Below are 17,991 nucleotides of genomic sequence, written 5' to 3' on the forward strand. Positions count from 1 at the left end.
TGGTTAGCAAAAACCTATCATCATCCTCTCTTCCCAAAGGATTTGAGCATGATGGCAACAAGGCATTATCCTCTTGATAGCATTAGGGATCTCATGCTGCAACAATCAACAACACCTGGTGTTGCTACACTGATGCACTTGACATTACTCTCATCACCATTTGCAGTTATCAACACCGCAACCAGCATCAACCATTCTACCAAAGTTGCCAAAATTACCCCTGGTCTTTTTGCAACTATACAATACAAGACACTGTGAATTTATGCTATTTTTCTGGTGTTTCTAGCCTGTAGTGTCAGTTTATCATTAGGTCCTCCTCCACCAGTTATCAAATACCAACTCCCTTCCCATATTCCTCTTCTTCACACTAGTATACCAATACTACATACACCACCAGTTCTGATCTCAGCACCTCCACTTCACTAGTTGTCCTCATCCACTAAATATGTATTAAATCATTTCCAACATGGAGTGGATCAGTAATACATATTACCTACCAGGCCCTAGTGTCATCACAACAACCAGCACATGAACCCTCTGCTTAAGGTTCTTCTGCCCAAGAACAGTGCATGCTTTGTGCAAAGTTTCCTGAAAACACTCCTTGGGCTTAGGGTTTTTTTTTCTCTGTGTGTGTTCCCCTCCTGGTGCACACCAGCAGCAACAAATGCTGCATTTGGCATAGCATTATGGTTTTCTATTGAGCTTTTTTTCTTTCCCATAATCCCTACTACTTACTAGTCATATTTGTAGACTTGCAAACAGCTTGTATAAAAACCTCTTTACTAGAAGCCTACTTGCATTTTACTGGTTACTTTTTTTTACTGATGGTTGCTTTAAGTTCCTCACGTCCACATTTTTTTGTAGATATCGCTTGAGGAAAAGGTCGAGGTAGCAAAGGTCGTGTAGGAAAGTCCTCACTTAGGGGTGATTTTGCTCGTCATGCAAACATGCCTACCATTCCTATTCCCACCACAGTTAGTCCTCAACAAGGTGGTACGAGTTCCATAGGTGGGCCAGATCCTATAAACCATGTTCAAACTTTAGGTACGCCACCGGTTCAAGCGTCAGATCACGGTAGTAACCCAGCCATCCCTGAATTATCTCCCATTACACCTGATCTGAGCAGCCCAATAGATAAGGGTACATCAAACCAGAGAAACACTATCAGTGAAGAAGAGTCCAGTAGCCGTCGTAGGCAGCGGACACTTACACTTGTTACTCTTACTCCTGCAGGGTTAGTCCATGCTTGTATTTTTTTTTATATATATAATTTGTGGTAGGCCTTGAAATAATATTTTCAAATTTATGCAGGTTGGAACCTTCTAAAGAATGCTCTAATACCATATCCGCATCTTTCAAAAATCAACTTGATCCCAATGGAATCAATTGGAAAGGTGTCTCAGAAGATACTAGAGATTTTTATTTTGGGGAATTCAAGGTATAACTTTCATCATAATTCATTTTATGAGTGTATTAGCTTTTATAGTTAGGATACTAATAATATTAGTTTACAAACTATTTTCAGAAGACATACCATTGGGACTCTTCGATTCCTGAGAGTGTAATCAGAAAACATTGGAATACTAAGGCAGCAACAAAGTATAGGAATTTCATTAGCAAAATTAAACAAAAAAGGATTAAGCCGGATTATGTGTTTGATAATGTGTGGGAACGTTGGTTGAAACTTTGGGCGGATCCTAAGTGTGTTGAAAAGTCAGAAATAAATGCAAAGAATCGTTGTGGAGGGAAAGAAGTTGTTGTCGGGACTCACACAAGTGGCTCTATCTGCATTGGGGAGCATCGCAAGAGACTTGTATGTATATATTTTTTCATACACTCTTAAATTTGTTATATTTACTAGAAAAATACTACTTGAAAATTGGTTTTTCAAGGTGTTTTTTGCAGTTCTTGATTCTGGTTTACCTAGGTATATATATTGCTATTTTCTTCATTACTATGTTGTTGTCTTTCTTGAATTCAGATTCATACTAGAACCACGATGATTCAATAAAAAACCTAACCTAAATCAAATCAAGTATTCCCTGAGTAAGAATCCTCGGATCATCACTTATTCCCTGAATAAATAGAATGACTAAAAATTCAAAGAAAGGTTTTGCTTTTGGTCAAAATATAAAATATAAATATGGGTTGAAAGAAAAGAATCTTTCGATTTAGAAATTAGAATTCTTTGTTTGACAATTTTTTGGAACCCGGACACGAGGTCTGAATATTAAGTATGAATCATAGTTCAAATATTTCTTAATCTATTTCGTGTTCCAAATATTCGAATAAATATCTGAAGAATAAGAAGAATTGCTTAAGTAAGGTAGTTGCTTCTTTTTTTCGGTATACCGCTCTGCTCGCAGAGCGAATGAACATAAGTCTTTCCAAATATGAAGAGGAAAGTGAGATTGTTGTCCGATCTTTATCGTCAAACCCCCAAATGTGCATCTTCGAGTCTTTCATCCGATCCCCAATCTCCCAGTATCAATATTTCGGCTGCTCAAGCCGGTACAGGTACAGAAGTGGCTACAACGGAGCAGCTTACCCTCCCAGCTAACCAAGTTCATTCCAGCTCCCTATGAGCTCATAGTCGCTAAGAGGAAGAAAAGCTTATTCCATCATTTCCAGGGGAAACCGAAGTCTAGTGAAATTAAGCCGAGTCTGCTTCGCACCTTTGCTACCGGGCATTCACTGCCAGTCACTCCTAAATCTACCTGGTATGGACTGCTAAATCGATTCCTCTTGGCTTACATTAACATTGAATCATCATAAGGAAGTCAAGTAGTCCGTGACTGACTAGCCGACGCTTCTGCCTTTTAGGTTTGTCTATTGTTGGTTATACTGCTATTGTTCTTGGTGTAATTTTCTGAAATGAGTAACTTTTGCAAAGGGTCGAGATCCAACACCAGGTGAGGTACATTTGCACGTCCATACACATGATCATGATGGAGAATCTTTTGTTTATGAGCGTGCCCGAGCTGTCCATGTAAGTTCAAAATTTTATAATTTCAGAATTAATTTAATTCATCTAAGGCAGACTCATCATCTTCTGACAGCATCCAAGGCTGCTTAGGACCCTGGAGTAATGTAAACAAGCAAAACAAAAAGATGACCATAACATGAATGCAAACATTCTAATTCAAAGAATTGACAGGGAAAGAAAAAATTGATCTACGGTTATTAACTTATGACCTTACCAATAAACAAATCAACCATAAGTTTTATTATGGATACAAAAATGGACGAAGGACAGAAGACAGTTGATCATGAACTATTTCCGATCATTATACTGAAGTAAAATCACTTTTTAAGGGTGCTATGTTATAAATTTCCAGCATGTTATTTCTCCAATAATGCGTAAATTGGTATCTGGCATCTCCACTTAAGCTTGTAGCAACTGTTTTCGACATGATATGTTTTCAACCTGCTTTTTAACCATTTCATGAACCTTGCACCTTTCTGACAAAGCAACTCAGTACTAATGCTTGCTAGCACTTAATTAAACAGCTTTCTCCTTTCAACATGACGTATCTGTAATACTGAGACGCTCTTCTATGATCCACGTTCTAATTATTTCTTGACCACAGGTACCAGTTTATTATTTAATTTACTTAATAAATTTTGCTGCGGTTGCTTAAGCAGGGTCCTAAGCAGCCTTGGATGTTGTCGGAAGATGATGAGTCTACCTTAGATGATGTTGGTCAATTTAATTTTGCTTGATATAAACAGTCTACTAGACAGGAAGAACTGAAAAGTAGTATCAGTAATGACTTAAATTAGTAGGAAATGGCCTGAAATTGTCCTTCTATTTGTTGTTTAGGAACTCTAATTGTCTTTGTTTTCATGTTCTGTTACTTGACTATGAGACAGTGTATATGATCATTTATATCCAAGTTGTATGAAACTCTTTTTTGTTGGTCATCATGAGACTTCAATTACAACGAAAAATGGATAAATATATCTGCTCCCTTATCTTTGGAATTCATTTCTCTTTTTTATTTGGTAAAATTGAATGGTTAGTATTCTTGATGTTTTAATTTCACTACTTATTACAGGAAAGATATCAAGAAATATTACGGGAAAAATCACAGTCTCAATCTGATATTGATCAATGTGAAGCATATTACGAAGCTGCTGGGGGAACAAGGAAGAGAAGAATATATGGTCTTAGATCTCAAGCACAAAGTTATTATGGGCCAAATCTTTGCGTCAATTCTGGCTTTAATGCTTCAGCATCAGCAGCACCTTCAACTTCTCAATCAGCACCGACAGAAAATATGGAGGAGTTAGTGATGCGATTGATTCCTACACTGACTGATCGCTCGCTTCCTTTATTTATTGAGAAGTTACGTGGAGTGGTTTCTTCACCATCACATCATCCAAATACTCCTATCAACAAACCATCAGTTGTGACACCCATAGTGCCTCCTCATACTACTGCTAACGTTGACGATGTTGATCCTTTAGTTTCTGATGATGATCGTAGTCCTTCACCCATGCATTAGTTTTTTATGTTATCTGCTTTTTGCTGGAAAGAACAAAATTATGCACTAACAATACTTGATGGATGTGTGGGTTCTATTGGTAGTTGATAGCTTGGTGTTGTCGGTGACGATTAGGATTCCGCTATCTATTTTGAATCTTTTTTATAAATATTATTTTATGTGAATGTCAGTTATTTTTAAGGGTATTTATTAATTTGTATTTAGTATGTTTCAACAGGTGTATTTAAAAAAAAATCGGAAGAAAAATATTTGTGACAGATTTGCGACGGATTTTGGTCGTTGCTAGAGGGAAAACAGTAGGCTACAGACTGTGACAAACATTGTATTTTTGCTAAATGCAGGCACAAATAATTCAAATATTTTGCGACGGATTGGCAACAATGGTTTTCGTTGCTAATTTACTAAAACGACGAAATGAAATATGAAATTAGTCATGGAATTCATAACAATAGCAACAAAATATTCCGTTGCTATAATGTGGAACGGATCTCATACGTCGCTACTCTGTCGCTAAATTTGCTACGGATTTCATTTTTCCGTCGCTAATAGGTTAGCAACGCGCAAAATCGTAACAGACGGCATTCCGTCGCTAATCCGTCGCAACACATGTTTAACAACAGAGATATGCTGATTAGCGACGGAATACGTCCATCACTAAACGCTGTTTTTTTTTTTTTTTTTGTAGTGACTTCATATGCTAAGAGATATTCGTCCACCAAGTTGGACCAAAATTTTCACACAAAACATTACCCATCCTTTTTTCAAAGTCGTACTACTCCATTTCTTCCACTCATTTCCTTATAAAACCCTCCGGTAACCTTATATACATCCTTCACTTATTAAGTATACTTAATAATGCTTGCTCCTTATATTCCAAAGTGGTTTTACTTAACTATAACTCAACGTACCTACGTTTCAAATTTGATAAGTGCTCTTCGAAGATACGGGGTGTAACATCCTTCCCCCCTTAAAAACATTCATCCTTGAATGTTATAGTGCGCCGATCCTTAAGATCCTAGTTGAATTTTTGTTCGATTACCACATACTTATACTATAATTTGGTCGGTTTCGTCCTGTTCTCTCTTAGCTCTTCATCAAATTCACTTGTGAGTCCTACAGTCTTCAATCCTCATTTATACAAGTCGGCTAGTATTGCGTTCTTATTCTGTCTTCCTTCCTGTGGTTTAACTAGCCACGCCACGGTTACTCGCCGTCCTGCGAGCGTCCTTCCTCTTCGTTCCTCATTTCTTTATTGACGGATAACTCCCTTGCTAGAATATAGCCCTTTCTTCTTCTCTTGTTGACTCCTCCGATGCCATCTTGGCTATCCCTATTTGTACTTATTGAGCTTAGATACGTGCTAAATTATCCCCTCGTAATTCATCAGCCAAGCTTTCCAATTCATCATAAATGTTTTTATACTAATGTCCTGTTGCTTGTTCAGCGTTACTCTGCTACTGACAAATCCTCACCATAACGGTTGCGTTTCTTCAACTATCCGTTTTCATTCATTTCCATGACCAGTTATAACCATATCCTCAATACGATTTCTTAAATATGTACATTCCTAATGTTTCATCACCATCTCTATTATTCCTCGTAGCAGAATTATATATTGCAATGAACCAATAATCATAGTTCGAACTGGTCTATAGCTCACAATATCTTCGAGTTCTTGTCAAAACTCTCCTTTTAATTCCTTTGCCTCAAATCTTGTAATATAACTTATAATTATAAGGTTAGGGCAATTCTCAATTTACCACAACTTATTTCCAACATCGTTATGGTATACTTACCCTTGACTTCCTTATTCCATTGATCATTTAATTAGCTGTCATTCCTGTTGGCCTTCCGGTGTGCCCATTCCCCTCTGTGGGGCATAACCTTACACTGATGGTTCATGTAATTCCATAATACGTACCCTTATGCTCAGTATAATTAGTGACCCGTGATATACTTTCTAATTTCTGGTGATGCTGCTGCCTTTCTATCTGCACCCCCATCGTTCTTCCTCTTTTTAGAGATCGCCACACCGCTTATCGTTACTCCCTTGTTAAGATTCTCATATTTTTCCTTCAATATCAAGATTTTCTTCCGTTGTAACCCGAAGTGTCCCTTGTACTCATCATCCATTTCATCATTCTCCTTCTAGTTAGCTTGCAGAGCTTTCCTACTCTCTTTATTACTCTTTAGGATACATCGCTGCCTATTTAGGTATGGCACAAACTTCCCTAGTCTAGAAATATCATATCTCATGTCCGTATGAAGTATTATCTTGATCCATTTTAATTCCTTTTCATACCTGCTTTGTTGTACACTTATCTTTAATTCGTACCTGCTCCCTCTTAATGCATTCTTGGTATGCCACTACGTCCCGAATTTTGGCCTCCTTAAGCTAACCTCTTTCTTTCCTTGGACTTTTGACAATGCCATACCTCGTTCCAGGACTAGATCTACCTTCCCCCCCCCCCCCCCCTTTTAAGGGTGTTCTTATACACTAGTAACTCCCGAGTATCAGTAGTCATCGGCCTACCCTAACGATCCTTCGACTCTTTTGGTCTCTTATATTACCGGAATTCTCTTATCGTTTAGCTTGACTTATTTTCCTTTATGCTAATCGAGGGCTTTGCATTTGAATGAAGCGCTTATGCATTACAGATCTATTCTCGCTGCCTTTTTTTAAGGCCTTTCTACTTCTACCTTTTATGATGGAACATTTCCCGAATCAACGGGTTAATGGGAATATTGAAATCCATCAAAGCATTTTACGGAACGTTTGGTCACACTTTGCTCTTTTTATCCCTTGTCTTCCTCCACAACTATTATCATTGAAATTCTTCTTACTTTGAGTTTCCAGTTTCACTCTACGTCTACAATATATCATTGAGGGTTAATATGCTACACTCTTCCCTTTCCACTATCAATCCTTTTACTCTCTTGGCTCACTTATCCGAAATTTTCCTTGACTACTTATTTGCATCCCACCTATGCGTTGTAGTTCTTCCAGTGTTCTGCCACTTCTTGTTCGTTTCATGAATTCCTTGCAAATATACCCTCTTCTTTCTTCTCCTTCCTCCCGCCAAGGCAAGTCCATACTCATGAATACTTCCCATGTATCCTTCTATTTCCTTTATAATTAAATCTCGGTATTCCTTATCCTCATCCCATGTCATTGATATACTACCTCCTGATTAGCTTTGTTAGCTCATTATCCGCTCACTTGTCCTTGGCGATTGCTCAATTTTTCTTTTCTTCCTTTCTTCTTCTTTTGACCAGCCCATTAGTGTACCTTTCCTGCTTTCATCCTCAAACCTTCCTTGAGTTCCTTCCTCCCCGAGCGCCCTTCTCCACTTGTTATTTTATAGTATCGACCCTAACGTTCGTAAAATATTCCTTTAAACGTGCAAATCCATTCTATTCTTAAATCATCTTTTAGGAAAGCTTCTCTATTTCCAAGGCAACCGTCTCAGTATAACTACACATTTATCCCTTTAGACACCTCTCGAGAGCTGGAAATCTCATAACATCGTTGCAAGGCCTGACCATTCTCTCTCGTACTTCACACCCCTATTTGTGATTACTATCCCTTAGTCCCACTTATCGAAGTCTGTTTTCTGACCCCACGCATTCATCTTTTGTTTCACACTACCATACTTTATTCCTTTCCCTGATGTTGTTGCATTAGAACTTTCCAACTCTAGCCTGTAGTGAAAGTAATATCGACCTACCTTGTAACATTTGTCACTTGAACTTCACTACCCTGTTCGATTGATGCCTTTAGTATACCGCAACGTCGGTTGCTGGGACATATATACCGGTTGGCGTAGCCACATATGGAATGTCATACGCGCGCGCACACACACACACACACACACACACACACACACACATATATATATATATATATATATATTTACTAACGCCTTGCTTACAAAGTACGTCCCAATACTATTCGAACTCATCCTCATTCTAGAGCTGTGATGCACTTTTTTTTTTGCCGGTCTAGTCCGCCTCATCCTTCGTGACCTTTTATGGTTTCTAACCACTCCTCATACTCTAATTTCCCTTAGGCTACTCTAGCTTCTCATCTGTCTCTTATGTCTGAATTTGTAGGACTCTTAATATACTTCCCGGGAGTCACCCATCCTAGTATTTCTCTCACCCCAACACGCTTAACCTTGGAGTGCTAATGGGATCCGGTACGTTAGTGCTGGTATGATCACATCCATCCTACTGCGTGGCCTTTATCACGTGACCTAAATCAAGTTGAAGTTCTAACAAATCCCACGAAAAATTTCCGATCATGTACCTTGTTATACCCCGTATATTTATACGTCGAATTATCCGCAAACAAATCGATTCAAGTTAAAGGCGGAATTATTTTCGGACACGAAATAGAAATCTTTAATTTTCAATTTTAATTAAAACATAAATTGTTTATAAATTTTATTTAGTATAAAAATATTATTGGAGATTGGGGATTAATAAATTGTGATTAGATTACTAAGTAAGAATTAGGGATTAATTAAATTAATTAGCCTAATTACATCTTGAGTGGGCCCCACCTGATTAAAAAAAAAAAAAAAAAATATAAGATGATGACTCACAATAGAGGAGCACGTGTTGATAGAATAGGCAGCATATATATGCATTGTTGGTGACTAATGTTGGTCATAAAACTTCATTTGTGATTTCCAATTCCATGGAGAGAAAAGAATACATAGCCATGGTTGCCACTGTTCACGGCCAGCCATGGTTGAAGGGAAAAAAATGTTTTTGTTACTATTTGATTAAGTTCCAAGTGATTTGCAAGTTCAAGGAGGTTATAGCAACATTGGATATTGAATTGAGGAAGAAGAAATAGTGAAATCGGAGCAGATAAGTGTAGAAATTCCTCCGAGTAAATTAAGGTAAGATTTTCTTATTTTGTGGTGTAATTGTGTTAATAGTGTTGTAATGGAATTGTTAAAATTGGATTGGGCGAAATTGGAAGTAAGAAAATGCATAAAATTGATATTATAGGAAATTGTGGGTTGAAATGGATTTAGAGAAGTTGTTGGGTTGTTAGAATTGTTATGGGTTGAATTGTGAGAATTTTATAAGCATATCTCTGTTGTTGGTATTTCTGTGTTAACAGGAGGATAATTGGAAATTCGGGTTAGGCGAATAAATAGGGGAAATGCGGCCCGATTTCCGTTATAAGTCCTTAACTAATGAAAAACCCTAAACGAGAAAGTATGAGTTAAAGAATAAGTTCTATAAGCGATGAGTTGCGGATTCATGGACTAGAAAGTATAGTTACTAACGATAACGTTACTCTTATATTAAATAGGCTAAAAGAGCGACAAGGCGAACGGGTTTGCGAATAGTCGCTAACAGGTATGTAAAGATGTCCCTTCTTTCTTTTGGCATGTCTTAGATTTAAGTGACGAATGATATGAGATTTGGGGTAATTCCATTCATAAGTTTCGAGTGTGATTCATGATTCCTATTCACTTCTTGATGTTAGAACTCTTAAATGATTGAGCTTCCCTTTCAAGTTTTCTATCGTTGGATAGTGGTCGATATATAAGTTCCTATTCTTAGGGACTCTATGATAACTAATGTCCAGACTTCTATAAGATGTTTCATACTATATTGACATATGACTATGATTCCTAAGGCTCTTTAATATACTTTATGATGACATCCGTGGGATGTTTGATATGTTTCCGAGTGGCATTCGAAAGGTATTTGATATGACTATTGTCTTGATTTTCAAATGATAGTTCGTGCTGATTATTCCATTGAGTCTTTGATATACCCTGATACGTATATATGATTCCAGAAGTTCTATTCTGATATAATCCACAGTGACATCCGAAAGGTATTTGGTATGACTATTGTCCTGATTTTCAAATGACAGCTTGTTTTGATTATTCCATTGAGTCTTTGAAAATGTTTTAATTTGCATATGGTTGCTCACTACTCCACTCGTGCTTGTCTCAATATGTCTTTCACTGAGTCCCAGGACAGGACATGTTTTCGTGCACAGTTCCACTGCATTGTTCACCGAGACCCTCACTAGAGGGTCGGGCACGGTATATATATATATATATATGATGGAGTTATCCTGTGTTATGGTGTTATGCTGTGTTATGGAGTTATGCTGTGTTATGGAGTTATGCTGTGTTATGGAGTTATGTTGTGTTATGGCGCCAAAGACGGGGTGGCGACCATGTTCACCGAGTCCCATAATGGGCCGGATATGATGTATGATATTGATATGCATGATTTATGTTTCAAAGGCAAGTGTTTTGGTATTCTGGACATTGTACTTGTTTCTGTACTCCTTATTTCAGTTATGATCCTCTTTACTGTATTTCATGCTTTATATACTAAGTACATATTCCGTACTGACCCCCTTTCTTCGGGGGGCTGCGTTTCATGCCCGCAGGTACAGATAGTCGGTTTGGTGACCCTTCAGCATAGGACTTCTATTCAGCTGTCTTAGAAAGCTCCGTTGTTCCGGAGTTTAGAATTTTGGTACAGATCTTATGATATATATATGTATATGTTATCCAGGGGTACGACGGGTCCCTGTCCCGTCATATTTCACTATTCATACTCTTAGAGGTCTGTAGACATATGTGTGGGTTGTGTATAAGTTCTGTTCAGTTGTGTCTATACGATGTGTTATGATATGATGTCCGTCTGTAGTGGCAGCCTTGCCGGCTTGCATATGACATGATATTGATGTGTAGTGGCAGCCTTGTCGGCTTGCGTATCATTTTATGATTTGGTCAGTTGTGACTCCTCAGGAGACGATTTATCTGAATATACATATACGATGACGCTATGAACTTTCGGAGTTCTTTTGTAAAGTTCCATATTTTTCGTAGTTTCAGTTTGACTATATCTGATAGGTATGTATACGGGTGTCCAGGTCGAGCACTAGTCATGGCCTATGGGGTTGGGTCGTGACAAAAGTGGTATTAGAGCAGTTCGTCCTCGGAGTGTCTACAGACCGTGTCTAGTAGAGTCTTGTTTATCGGTGTGTTGTGCACCACATCTATAAACAGGAAGCTACAGGACATTTAGGATGTTACCTTTCTTTGATATCTAAGATCGTGCAATAGAGCCCAGCCATAGGAAATGAAATTCCTTATACTAACCTTTGATTTCAGCTGAAGAACGACATCGACAGAAGAAAGCGCCCAATGATATTAGCAGTTACAAAGTACAGAGGTAAATAACGGTGCGAAAGAGGCATGTTGGATAAGGTAAGAATATTGAAATTTAATTGAAATATAAAGTTGAAGAATGAAAGAGAAGGCAGATAGGAAGGTATAACAGGACGGATCGTTAAAGTATCAGGTACGTCTCGAGGTGCGATATGTGAGGTAAGTTCTGACACCTTTATACTTTTTACTGGAAATTGGGAGTCCTGTGTGGCTACGATACGATATGATATATGCATATATATGCTGGCCCTGTGAGGCATTGTTGGTATTTCCTGCATGCAGGTTCTGGGATAGTGAGAAGTACAGAGGAAACTCGGCCCAAAATTTCCTACAAATAGGAAGAAGAAGAGAATGAGATATAAGTTCATAATGTGTCTTGAAAGTTGATACCGATAGGGAAATTCATTATGTTGAATTAAAGCTCTAAGACATACCCTCCATGTCATCCGTAAGGGGCACCATTCTTATTTGGAAAATTTTATTTCGAAAAAGCATATATGAGCAGCAAAGTTTGGAATTCATTTGGACGGACCAGAATATTTTCAAACCACATTTTGCGTTGGAAAAAGCTCATGTTGAAGGCAAAGACGTCTAGTAATTAAGTTTCACTTTTATTGAAAAGTACAAAGCATATAGCAAGTAGTTTATGAACTAAATAATTCGTTCACGACTCAAGAATAAACCTGGAGGTAAACCATGTGAATCAAGCACTAGAAGTCCTGTGGTGCTTGTCGGACTCTAGTTTCCTTTTTATGGTGGTTGGAGAATGCTTCATGGCGACATTTTATTGGTTCTTAATCAACTAATTGGGGATAGAATTTGTGGAAAGAAAGCTCAAAATTGTGGGCTGTTTAGGATCATGCATTTTATATGTCGCTGATGAAATACTAAAGGAAGCACCCAAGACAGACGTAATTAGTATAGAATAAAACAGGAAAACATATAGCTATGGACTTAAAGATGTAATACAACGAAAAGATGATAAGACAAGACTACTATTAAGATGAAATTGATATGATTTTGAGTAGGTTAGAAGTTAGCGTTGGGTATACAACAAAGATGAAAAAGCGTGAGGCATAAAGGAGTACTACGTGTATGTGAATTCACCCCGGAAACGGTGAAATCCTTAAAAGACAAGGATTGCGGATTTGCGAAACAACTGATGTATTGTGAATTTATTAGAAGAAACAGATGATATCCGTTGGGATAAAGATGGTGTTATAGGAAATCTTGGAACACTTATCATCAGGATATAAGTGCTACCGAATGGAGAATTTGAAACGATTATAAGCACTAGCTAATTGCCGATTGGAATGAATGGAATGTGGCTTTGGATAAATTGCTACATTAATTATATTACTCGATTACCAACCATCAGACGAGATTTTGTACTATATATCGAGAGTTCTCATCACCTCGTAATTGTGTTAAGGTTTTGTACATGGGTAATCTAAGTTATAGATGATAAAGAAAATACATGGATATGGCGCAGTATACCAAATGTATTGGAAAAAGAATCATAGGAATTTGAAAATTGGAAATGGGGACATAAAGTGGAATATAAATAGATAATGATGTGAGTACATCCAAAAGGGGGAAGCGGATGAGAGAAATGCAAGTGTAAGATGAAACCAACTGACACTGCAATACATTTAATGTGAAAACTTAAACTTTAAGTGAGATCCCTTACTGAGACAAGTTAGTAAGATTTGAAAGCCAGCAATGAACGGATAGAAGCCACGATGGTATTTGAGACGGTGCTGAGAATTATTGATAAAAGATCTTGGATAATATGACATCAGAAGGCGGATGCTTGTAAATAGGAAGAATATGACAAGAGAATGGTAACGAGTAACTTAAAAGATATTATAAAGGATAGCGAGGCTATACTGGATTAGAGGTTAAGATGTTGGCAACGGAATTATTGGCTAATGATATTGTGACACATAAGTAGCAAAGGAGAAAGGATAGGAAATATTCTATAGTAAGGATATGAACAAATAAAATGGTAAATAAAGGAAGGGAAAGGAGTATGACAAGATAGACAGCAAATGAGTTTTAGTACAAATAAGATATGTATAGCAGAATGAACCAGGAGAAGGAAAGACTATGACTAAGATTGGATGCACTTTGTACAAATTGTACAAGAATAGTTATGCAACCTACGAATATTTATATGCTAAGAATGAGACCAAGTGAGTACTTGATAAGAAGAGTAAGAATTCAGTAACAACAATGCGGTTGCGATATTCTGGGTACATCAAAGAAAGGTGTAAGATGGTTTAAGGCAAAACTACAGAGATATAATTAGTACTGAGAGCAAAAGCCACAGTTGAGCCTTGACGTCAATTGAAAGAGAGAGAGAAGAATATAGGGTCTGCATAAAAACTAGCATGGCGACGCTAAGGTATTTTCCGGGCTGATTTCAGCACCTACACATACTCTTGTGAAGATTGCAATAGGATGCGTGATAGGAGAACTAAGAGCAAATTTGAGTAAAGAGGCAATAGAAGAGTTTGAGTCAAAAATAGAGAAACGACACGAGATGATATGCCTAAAGTATTGCCAGTTAGGGTAAAGGAAATTACGAAATGATCTAACCGAGACAATCAGAACAAGCGGGTTACTGGGTACTGGATGACAGTAAAGTAATAATATGAGGGGACCCTAGCGCTATTTGATAGCCAACCCTAAAGATCAAAATCAAGAAGTAAAAGCAAGTGATAGTTAAAGAACTTTAAAAGAAAGTCAAAGAGTGACACGTGATGCTGAGGATTTCAGAATACGGGCAGTCACAGCGGAGTAGAGCAAGGATATTGGAGTACAAAAATGTTACCCTCTAGGAAATTTCATTTTATCCGTAGAGTCTGTGAGGGGTATACGAATACCGGAGGTATAAAATACTCTAAGAATTGCAAAATATAATAAACCAATGAGGATGTCTGCGTGTTACAAGACCTTGTTTAAAGATAAGAAGGTAAAGGGAAGTGAACGATACATCATCTTAAGGGAGTAACTCTAGAAAAAGAAAGAATCGAGTCATGACTACATGCACCATGAGTACAAGTCCGGATCAATCGATGACAGTACAACTGAACAATAAGCAGATAAGAGAGACAGTAACACTTCAGCAGAACAGCTTGAAACACTACTGACAACCAACTGCGAAAAAACGAGGGGAGCAAAGACAATGACATAAAACAATTACCTTGACAAGCAACAGAAGGAGGGGATATTACAGGAATGACTATGTAGAGATCTTGAATGCGCTATAGTGAATTATAACGAATCGACAAATAGAAGAGGTATGTGAAGGGCATACTTAAATAAGAGAACACTTGAGAAAGTATTGGGAGTTCAAGTCCAGTTTAACATTCGAGGACGAATGTTCTTAAGGGGGGAAGGATGTTATACCCCGTATATTTATACGTCGAATTATTCGCAAACAAATCGATTCAAGTTAAAGGCGGAATTATTTTCGGACACGAAATAGAAATCTTTAATTTTCAATTTTAATTAAAACATAAATTGTTTATAAATTTTATTTAGTATAAAAATATTATTGGAGATTGGGGATTAATAAATTGTGATTAGATTACTAAGTAAGAATTAGGGATTAATTAAATTAATTAGCCTAATTACATCTTGAGTGGGCCCCACCCGATTAAAAAAATAATAATAAAAACTATAAGATGATGAATCACTATAGAGGAGCACGTGTAGATAGAATAGGAAGCATATATATGCATTGTTGGTGACTAATGTTGGTCATAAAACTTCATTTGTGATTTCCAATTCCATGGAGAGAAAAGACTACATAGCCATGGCTGCCACTTTTCACGGCCAGCCATGGTTGAAGGGAAAAAAATGTTTTTGTTACTATTTGATTAAGTTCCAAGTGATTTGCAAGTTCAAGGAGGTTATAGCAACATTGGATATTGAATTGAGGAAGAAGAAATAGTGAAATGGAGCAGATAAGTGTAGAAATTCCCCCGAGTAAATTAAGGTAAGATTTTCTTATTTTGTGGTGTAATTGTGTTAATAGTGTTGTAATGGAATTTTTAAAATTGGATTGGGCGATATTGGAAGTAAGAAAATGCATAAAATTGATATTATAGGAAATTGTGGGTTGAAATTGATTTAGAGAAGTCGTTGGGTTGTTAGAATTGTTATGGGCTGAATTGTGAGAATTTTATAAGCATATCTCTGTTGTTGGTATTTCTGTGTTAACAGGAGGATAATTGGAAATTCGGGTTAGGCGAATATATAGGGGAAATGCGGCCCGATTTCCGTTATAAGTCCTTAACTAATGAAAAACCCTAAACGAGAAAGTATGAGTTAAAGAATAAGTTCTATAAGCGATGAGCTGCAGATTCATGGACTAGAAAATATAGTTACTAACGATAACGTTACTCTTATATTAAATAGGCTAAAAGAGCGACAAGGCGAACGGGTTTGCGAATAGTCGCTAACAGGTATGTAAAGCTGTCCCTTCTTTCTTTTGGCATGTCTTAGATTTAAGTGACGAATGATATGATCTTTGGGGTAATTCCATTCATAAGTTTCGAGTGTGATTCATGATTCCTATTCACTTCTTGATGTTAGAACTCTTAAATGATTGAGCTTCCCTTTCAAGTTTTCTATCGTTGGATAGTGGTCGATATATAAGTTCCTATTCTTAGGGACTCTATGATAACTAATGTCTAGACTTGTATAAGATGTTTCATACTATATTGACATATGACTATGATTCCTAAGGCTCTTTAATATACTTTATGATGACATCCGTGGGATGTTTGATATGTTTCCGAGTGGCATTCGAAAGGTATTTGATATGACTATTGTCTTGATTTTCAAATGATAGTTCATGCTGATTATTCCATTGAGTCTTTGATATACCTTGATACGTATATATGATTCCAGAAGTTCTATTCTGATATAATCCACAGTGACATCCGAAAGGTATTTGGTATGACTATTGTCCTGATTTTCAAATGACAGCTTGTTTTGATTATTCCATTGAGTCTTTGAAAATGTTTTAATTTGCATATGGTTGCTCACTACTCCACTCGTGCTTGTCTCAATATGTCTTTCACTGAGTCCCAGGACAGGACATGTTTTCGTGCACAGTTCCACTGCATTGTTCACCGAGTCCCTCACTAGAGGGTCGGGCACGGTATATATATATATATATATATATGATGGAGTTATCCTGTGTTATGGTGTTATGCTGTGTTATGGAGTTATGCTGTGTTATGACGCCAAAGACGGGGTGGCGACCATGTTCACCGAGTCCCATAATGGGCCGGATATGATATATGATATTGATATGCATGATTTATGTTTCAAAGGCAAGTGTTTTGGTGTTGTCACACCCTAATTCCGCTAGGGTGTGATGGGCACCCGACCCTTACCTAGGGCCGAGCGAACCCTCAGACTCTTGCTGCACATAAAATCACGTCAAACTTTTCAAATCAAATGAGATGAAATACATCGTAAATTTTTTTCAGAAATATTCTTTCACGTAGCTTCCAAGCAGAACAAATCTATAATCATACAAAATTCAGTACATAACACCGACCGACATATTGGCTGACGGAGCCGCTTACAGACTGACAACCAATACCCACGACGCTATCTGCAAAGTCTCTAACATAATCAAGAAAGCATAACATACCAACTCTGACTCGGCAGCACTCCGGGAACAAATGGAGCTTGCCATCTGCACTGGAACATCTTCTATACTGTCTTCAACTCACCTGGGAGTACCTGCGCGGCATGAAACGTAGCCCCCGAAGAAAGGGGGTCAGTACGAAATATGTACTGAGTATGCAAAGCATGAAGTACAGAAAACGAAGTCATAACCGAAGTAAAATGTACAGAAGGTGAGCACAATAACCAGAATACCAAAGTGTTGCATTTGACGTACAAATCATACATAGGAGGTTCCGGAAGACAAATACGGCAATCAAAATGCCAAAATGCTTGCTTTCCTTTGAAAAACATTTCCGTCTCATACACGCAGAAAACCAGACACACAATTACCGCGACCAAAAGTCCAGCGGTCACTGTCACATAGTGCAGCATACCGCGGTCAGGAGTCCAGCAGTCAATGTCGCACACACCGCGGTCAAGAATCCAGCAGTCAACATCACGAATGCGGCATACCGCAGTCAAGAATCCAGCGGCCAATGTCGCACACACCGCGGTCAAGAATCCAGCGGTCAACATCACAAATGCGGCATACCACGGTCAAGAAT

At 37.7% G+C, this 17,991-nt stretch overlaps 1 protein-coding gene across 1 annotated transcript; it reads left to right on the plus strand.

Moving 5' to 3' along the window:
- The first annotated feature begins 947 nt into the window (after positions 1–947).
- Positions 948–4,508, plus strand: LOC132612617 (uncharacterized). The gene is made up of 6 exons (XM_060326716.1): positions 948–1,234; positions 1,312–1,438; positions 1,526–1,817; positions 2,880–2,989; positions 3,646–3,699; positions 4,059–4,508. Exons 1-6 carry the CDS (start codon positions 948–950, stop codon positions 4,506–4,508), a joined length of 1,320 nt encoding a protein of 439 aa, XP_060182699.1.
- Positions 4,509–17,991: the final 13,483 nt, after the last annotated feature.

Source organism: Lycium barbarum, chromosome 1 (assembly GCF_019175385.1).
Source record: "Lycium barbarum isolate Lr01 chromosome 1, ASM1917538v2, whole genome shotgun sequence".
Classification (NCBI taxonomy): Eukaryota; Viridiplantae; Streptophyta; class Magnoliopsida; order Solanales; family Solanaceae; genus Lycium; species Lycium barbarum.

What these genes read in the sequence shown, in the direction of transcription:
- LOC132612617 (XM_060326716.1), top strand. Translation starts at nt 948, where the DNA reads ATGCCTACCATTCCTATTCCCACCACAGTTAGTCCTCAACAAGGTGGT. An exon ending in TTTATTTTGGGGAATTCAAG is followed by an intron (nt 1,439 to 1,525) that starts GTATAACTTTCA and finishes AACTATTTTCAG; the next exon opens with AAGACATACCATTGGGACTC. An exon ending in GCATCGCAAGAGACTTGTAT is followed by an intron (nt 1,818 to 2,879) that starts GTATATATTTTT and finishes TTCTGAAATGAG; the next exon opens with TAACTTTTGCAAAGGGTCGA.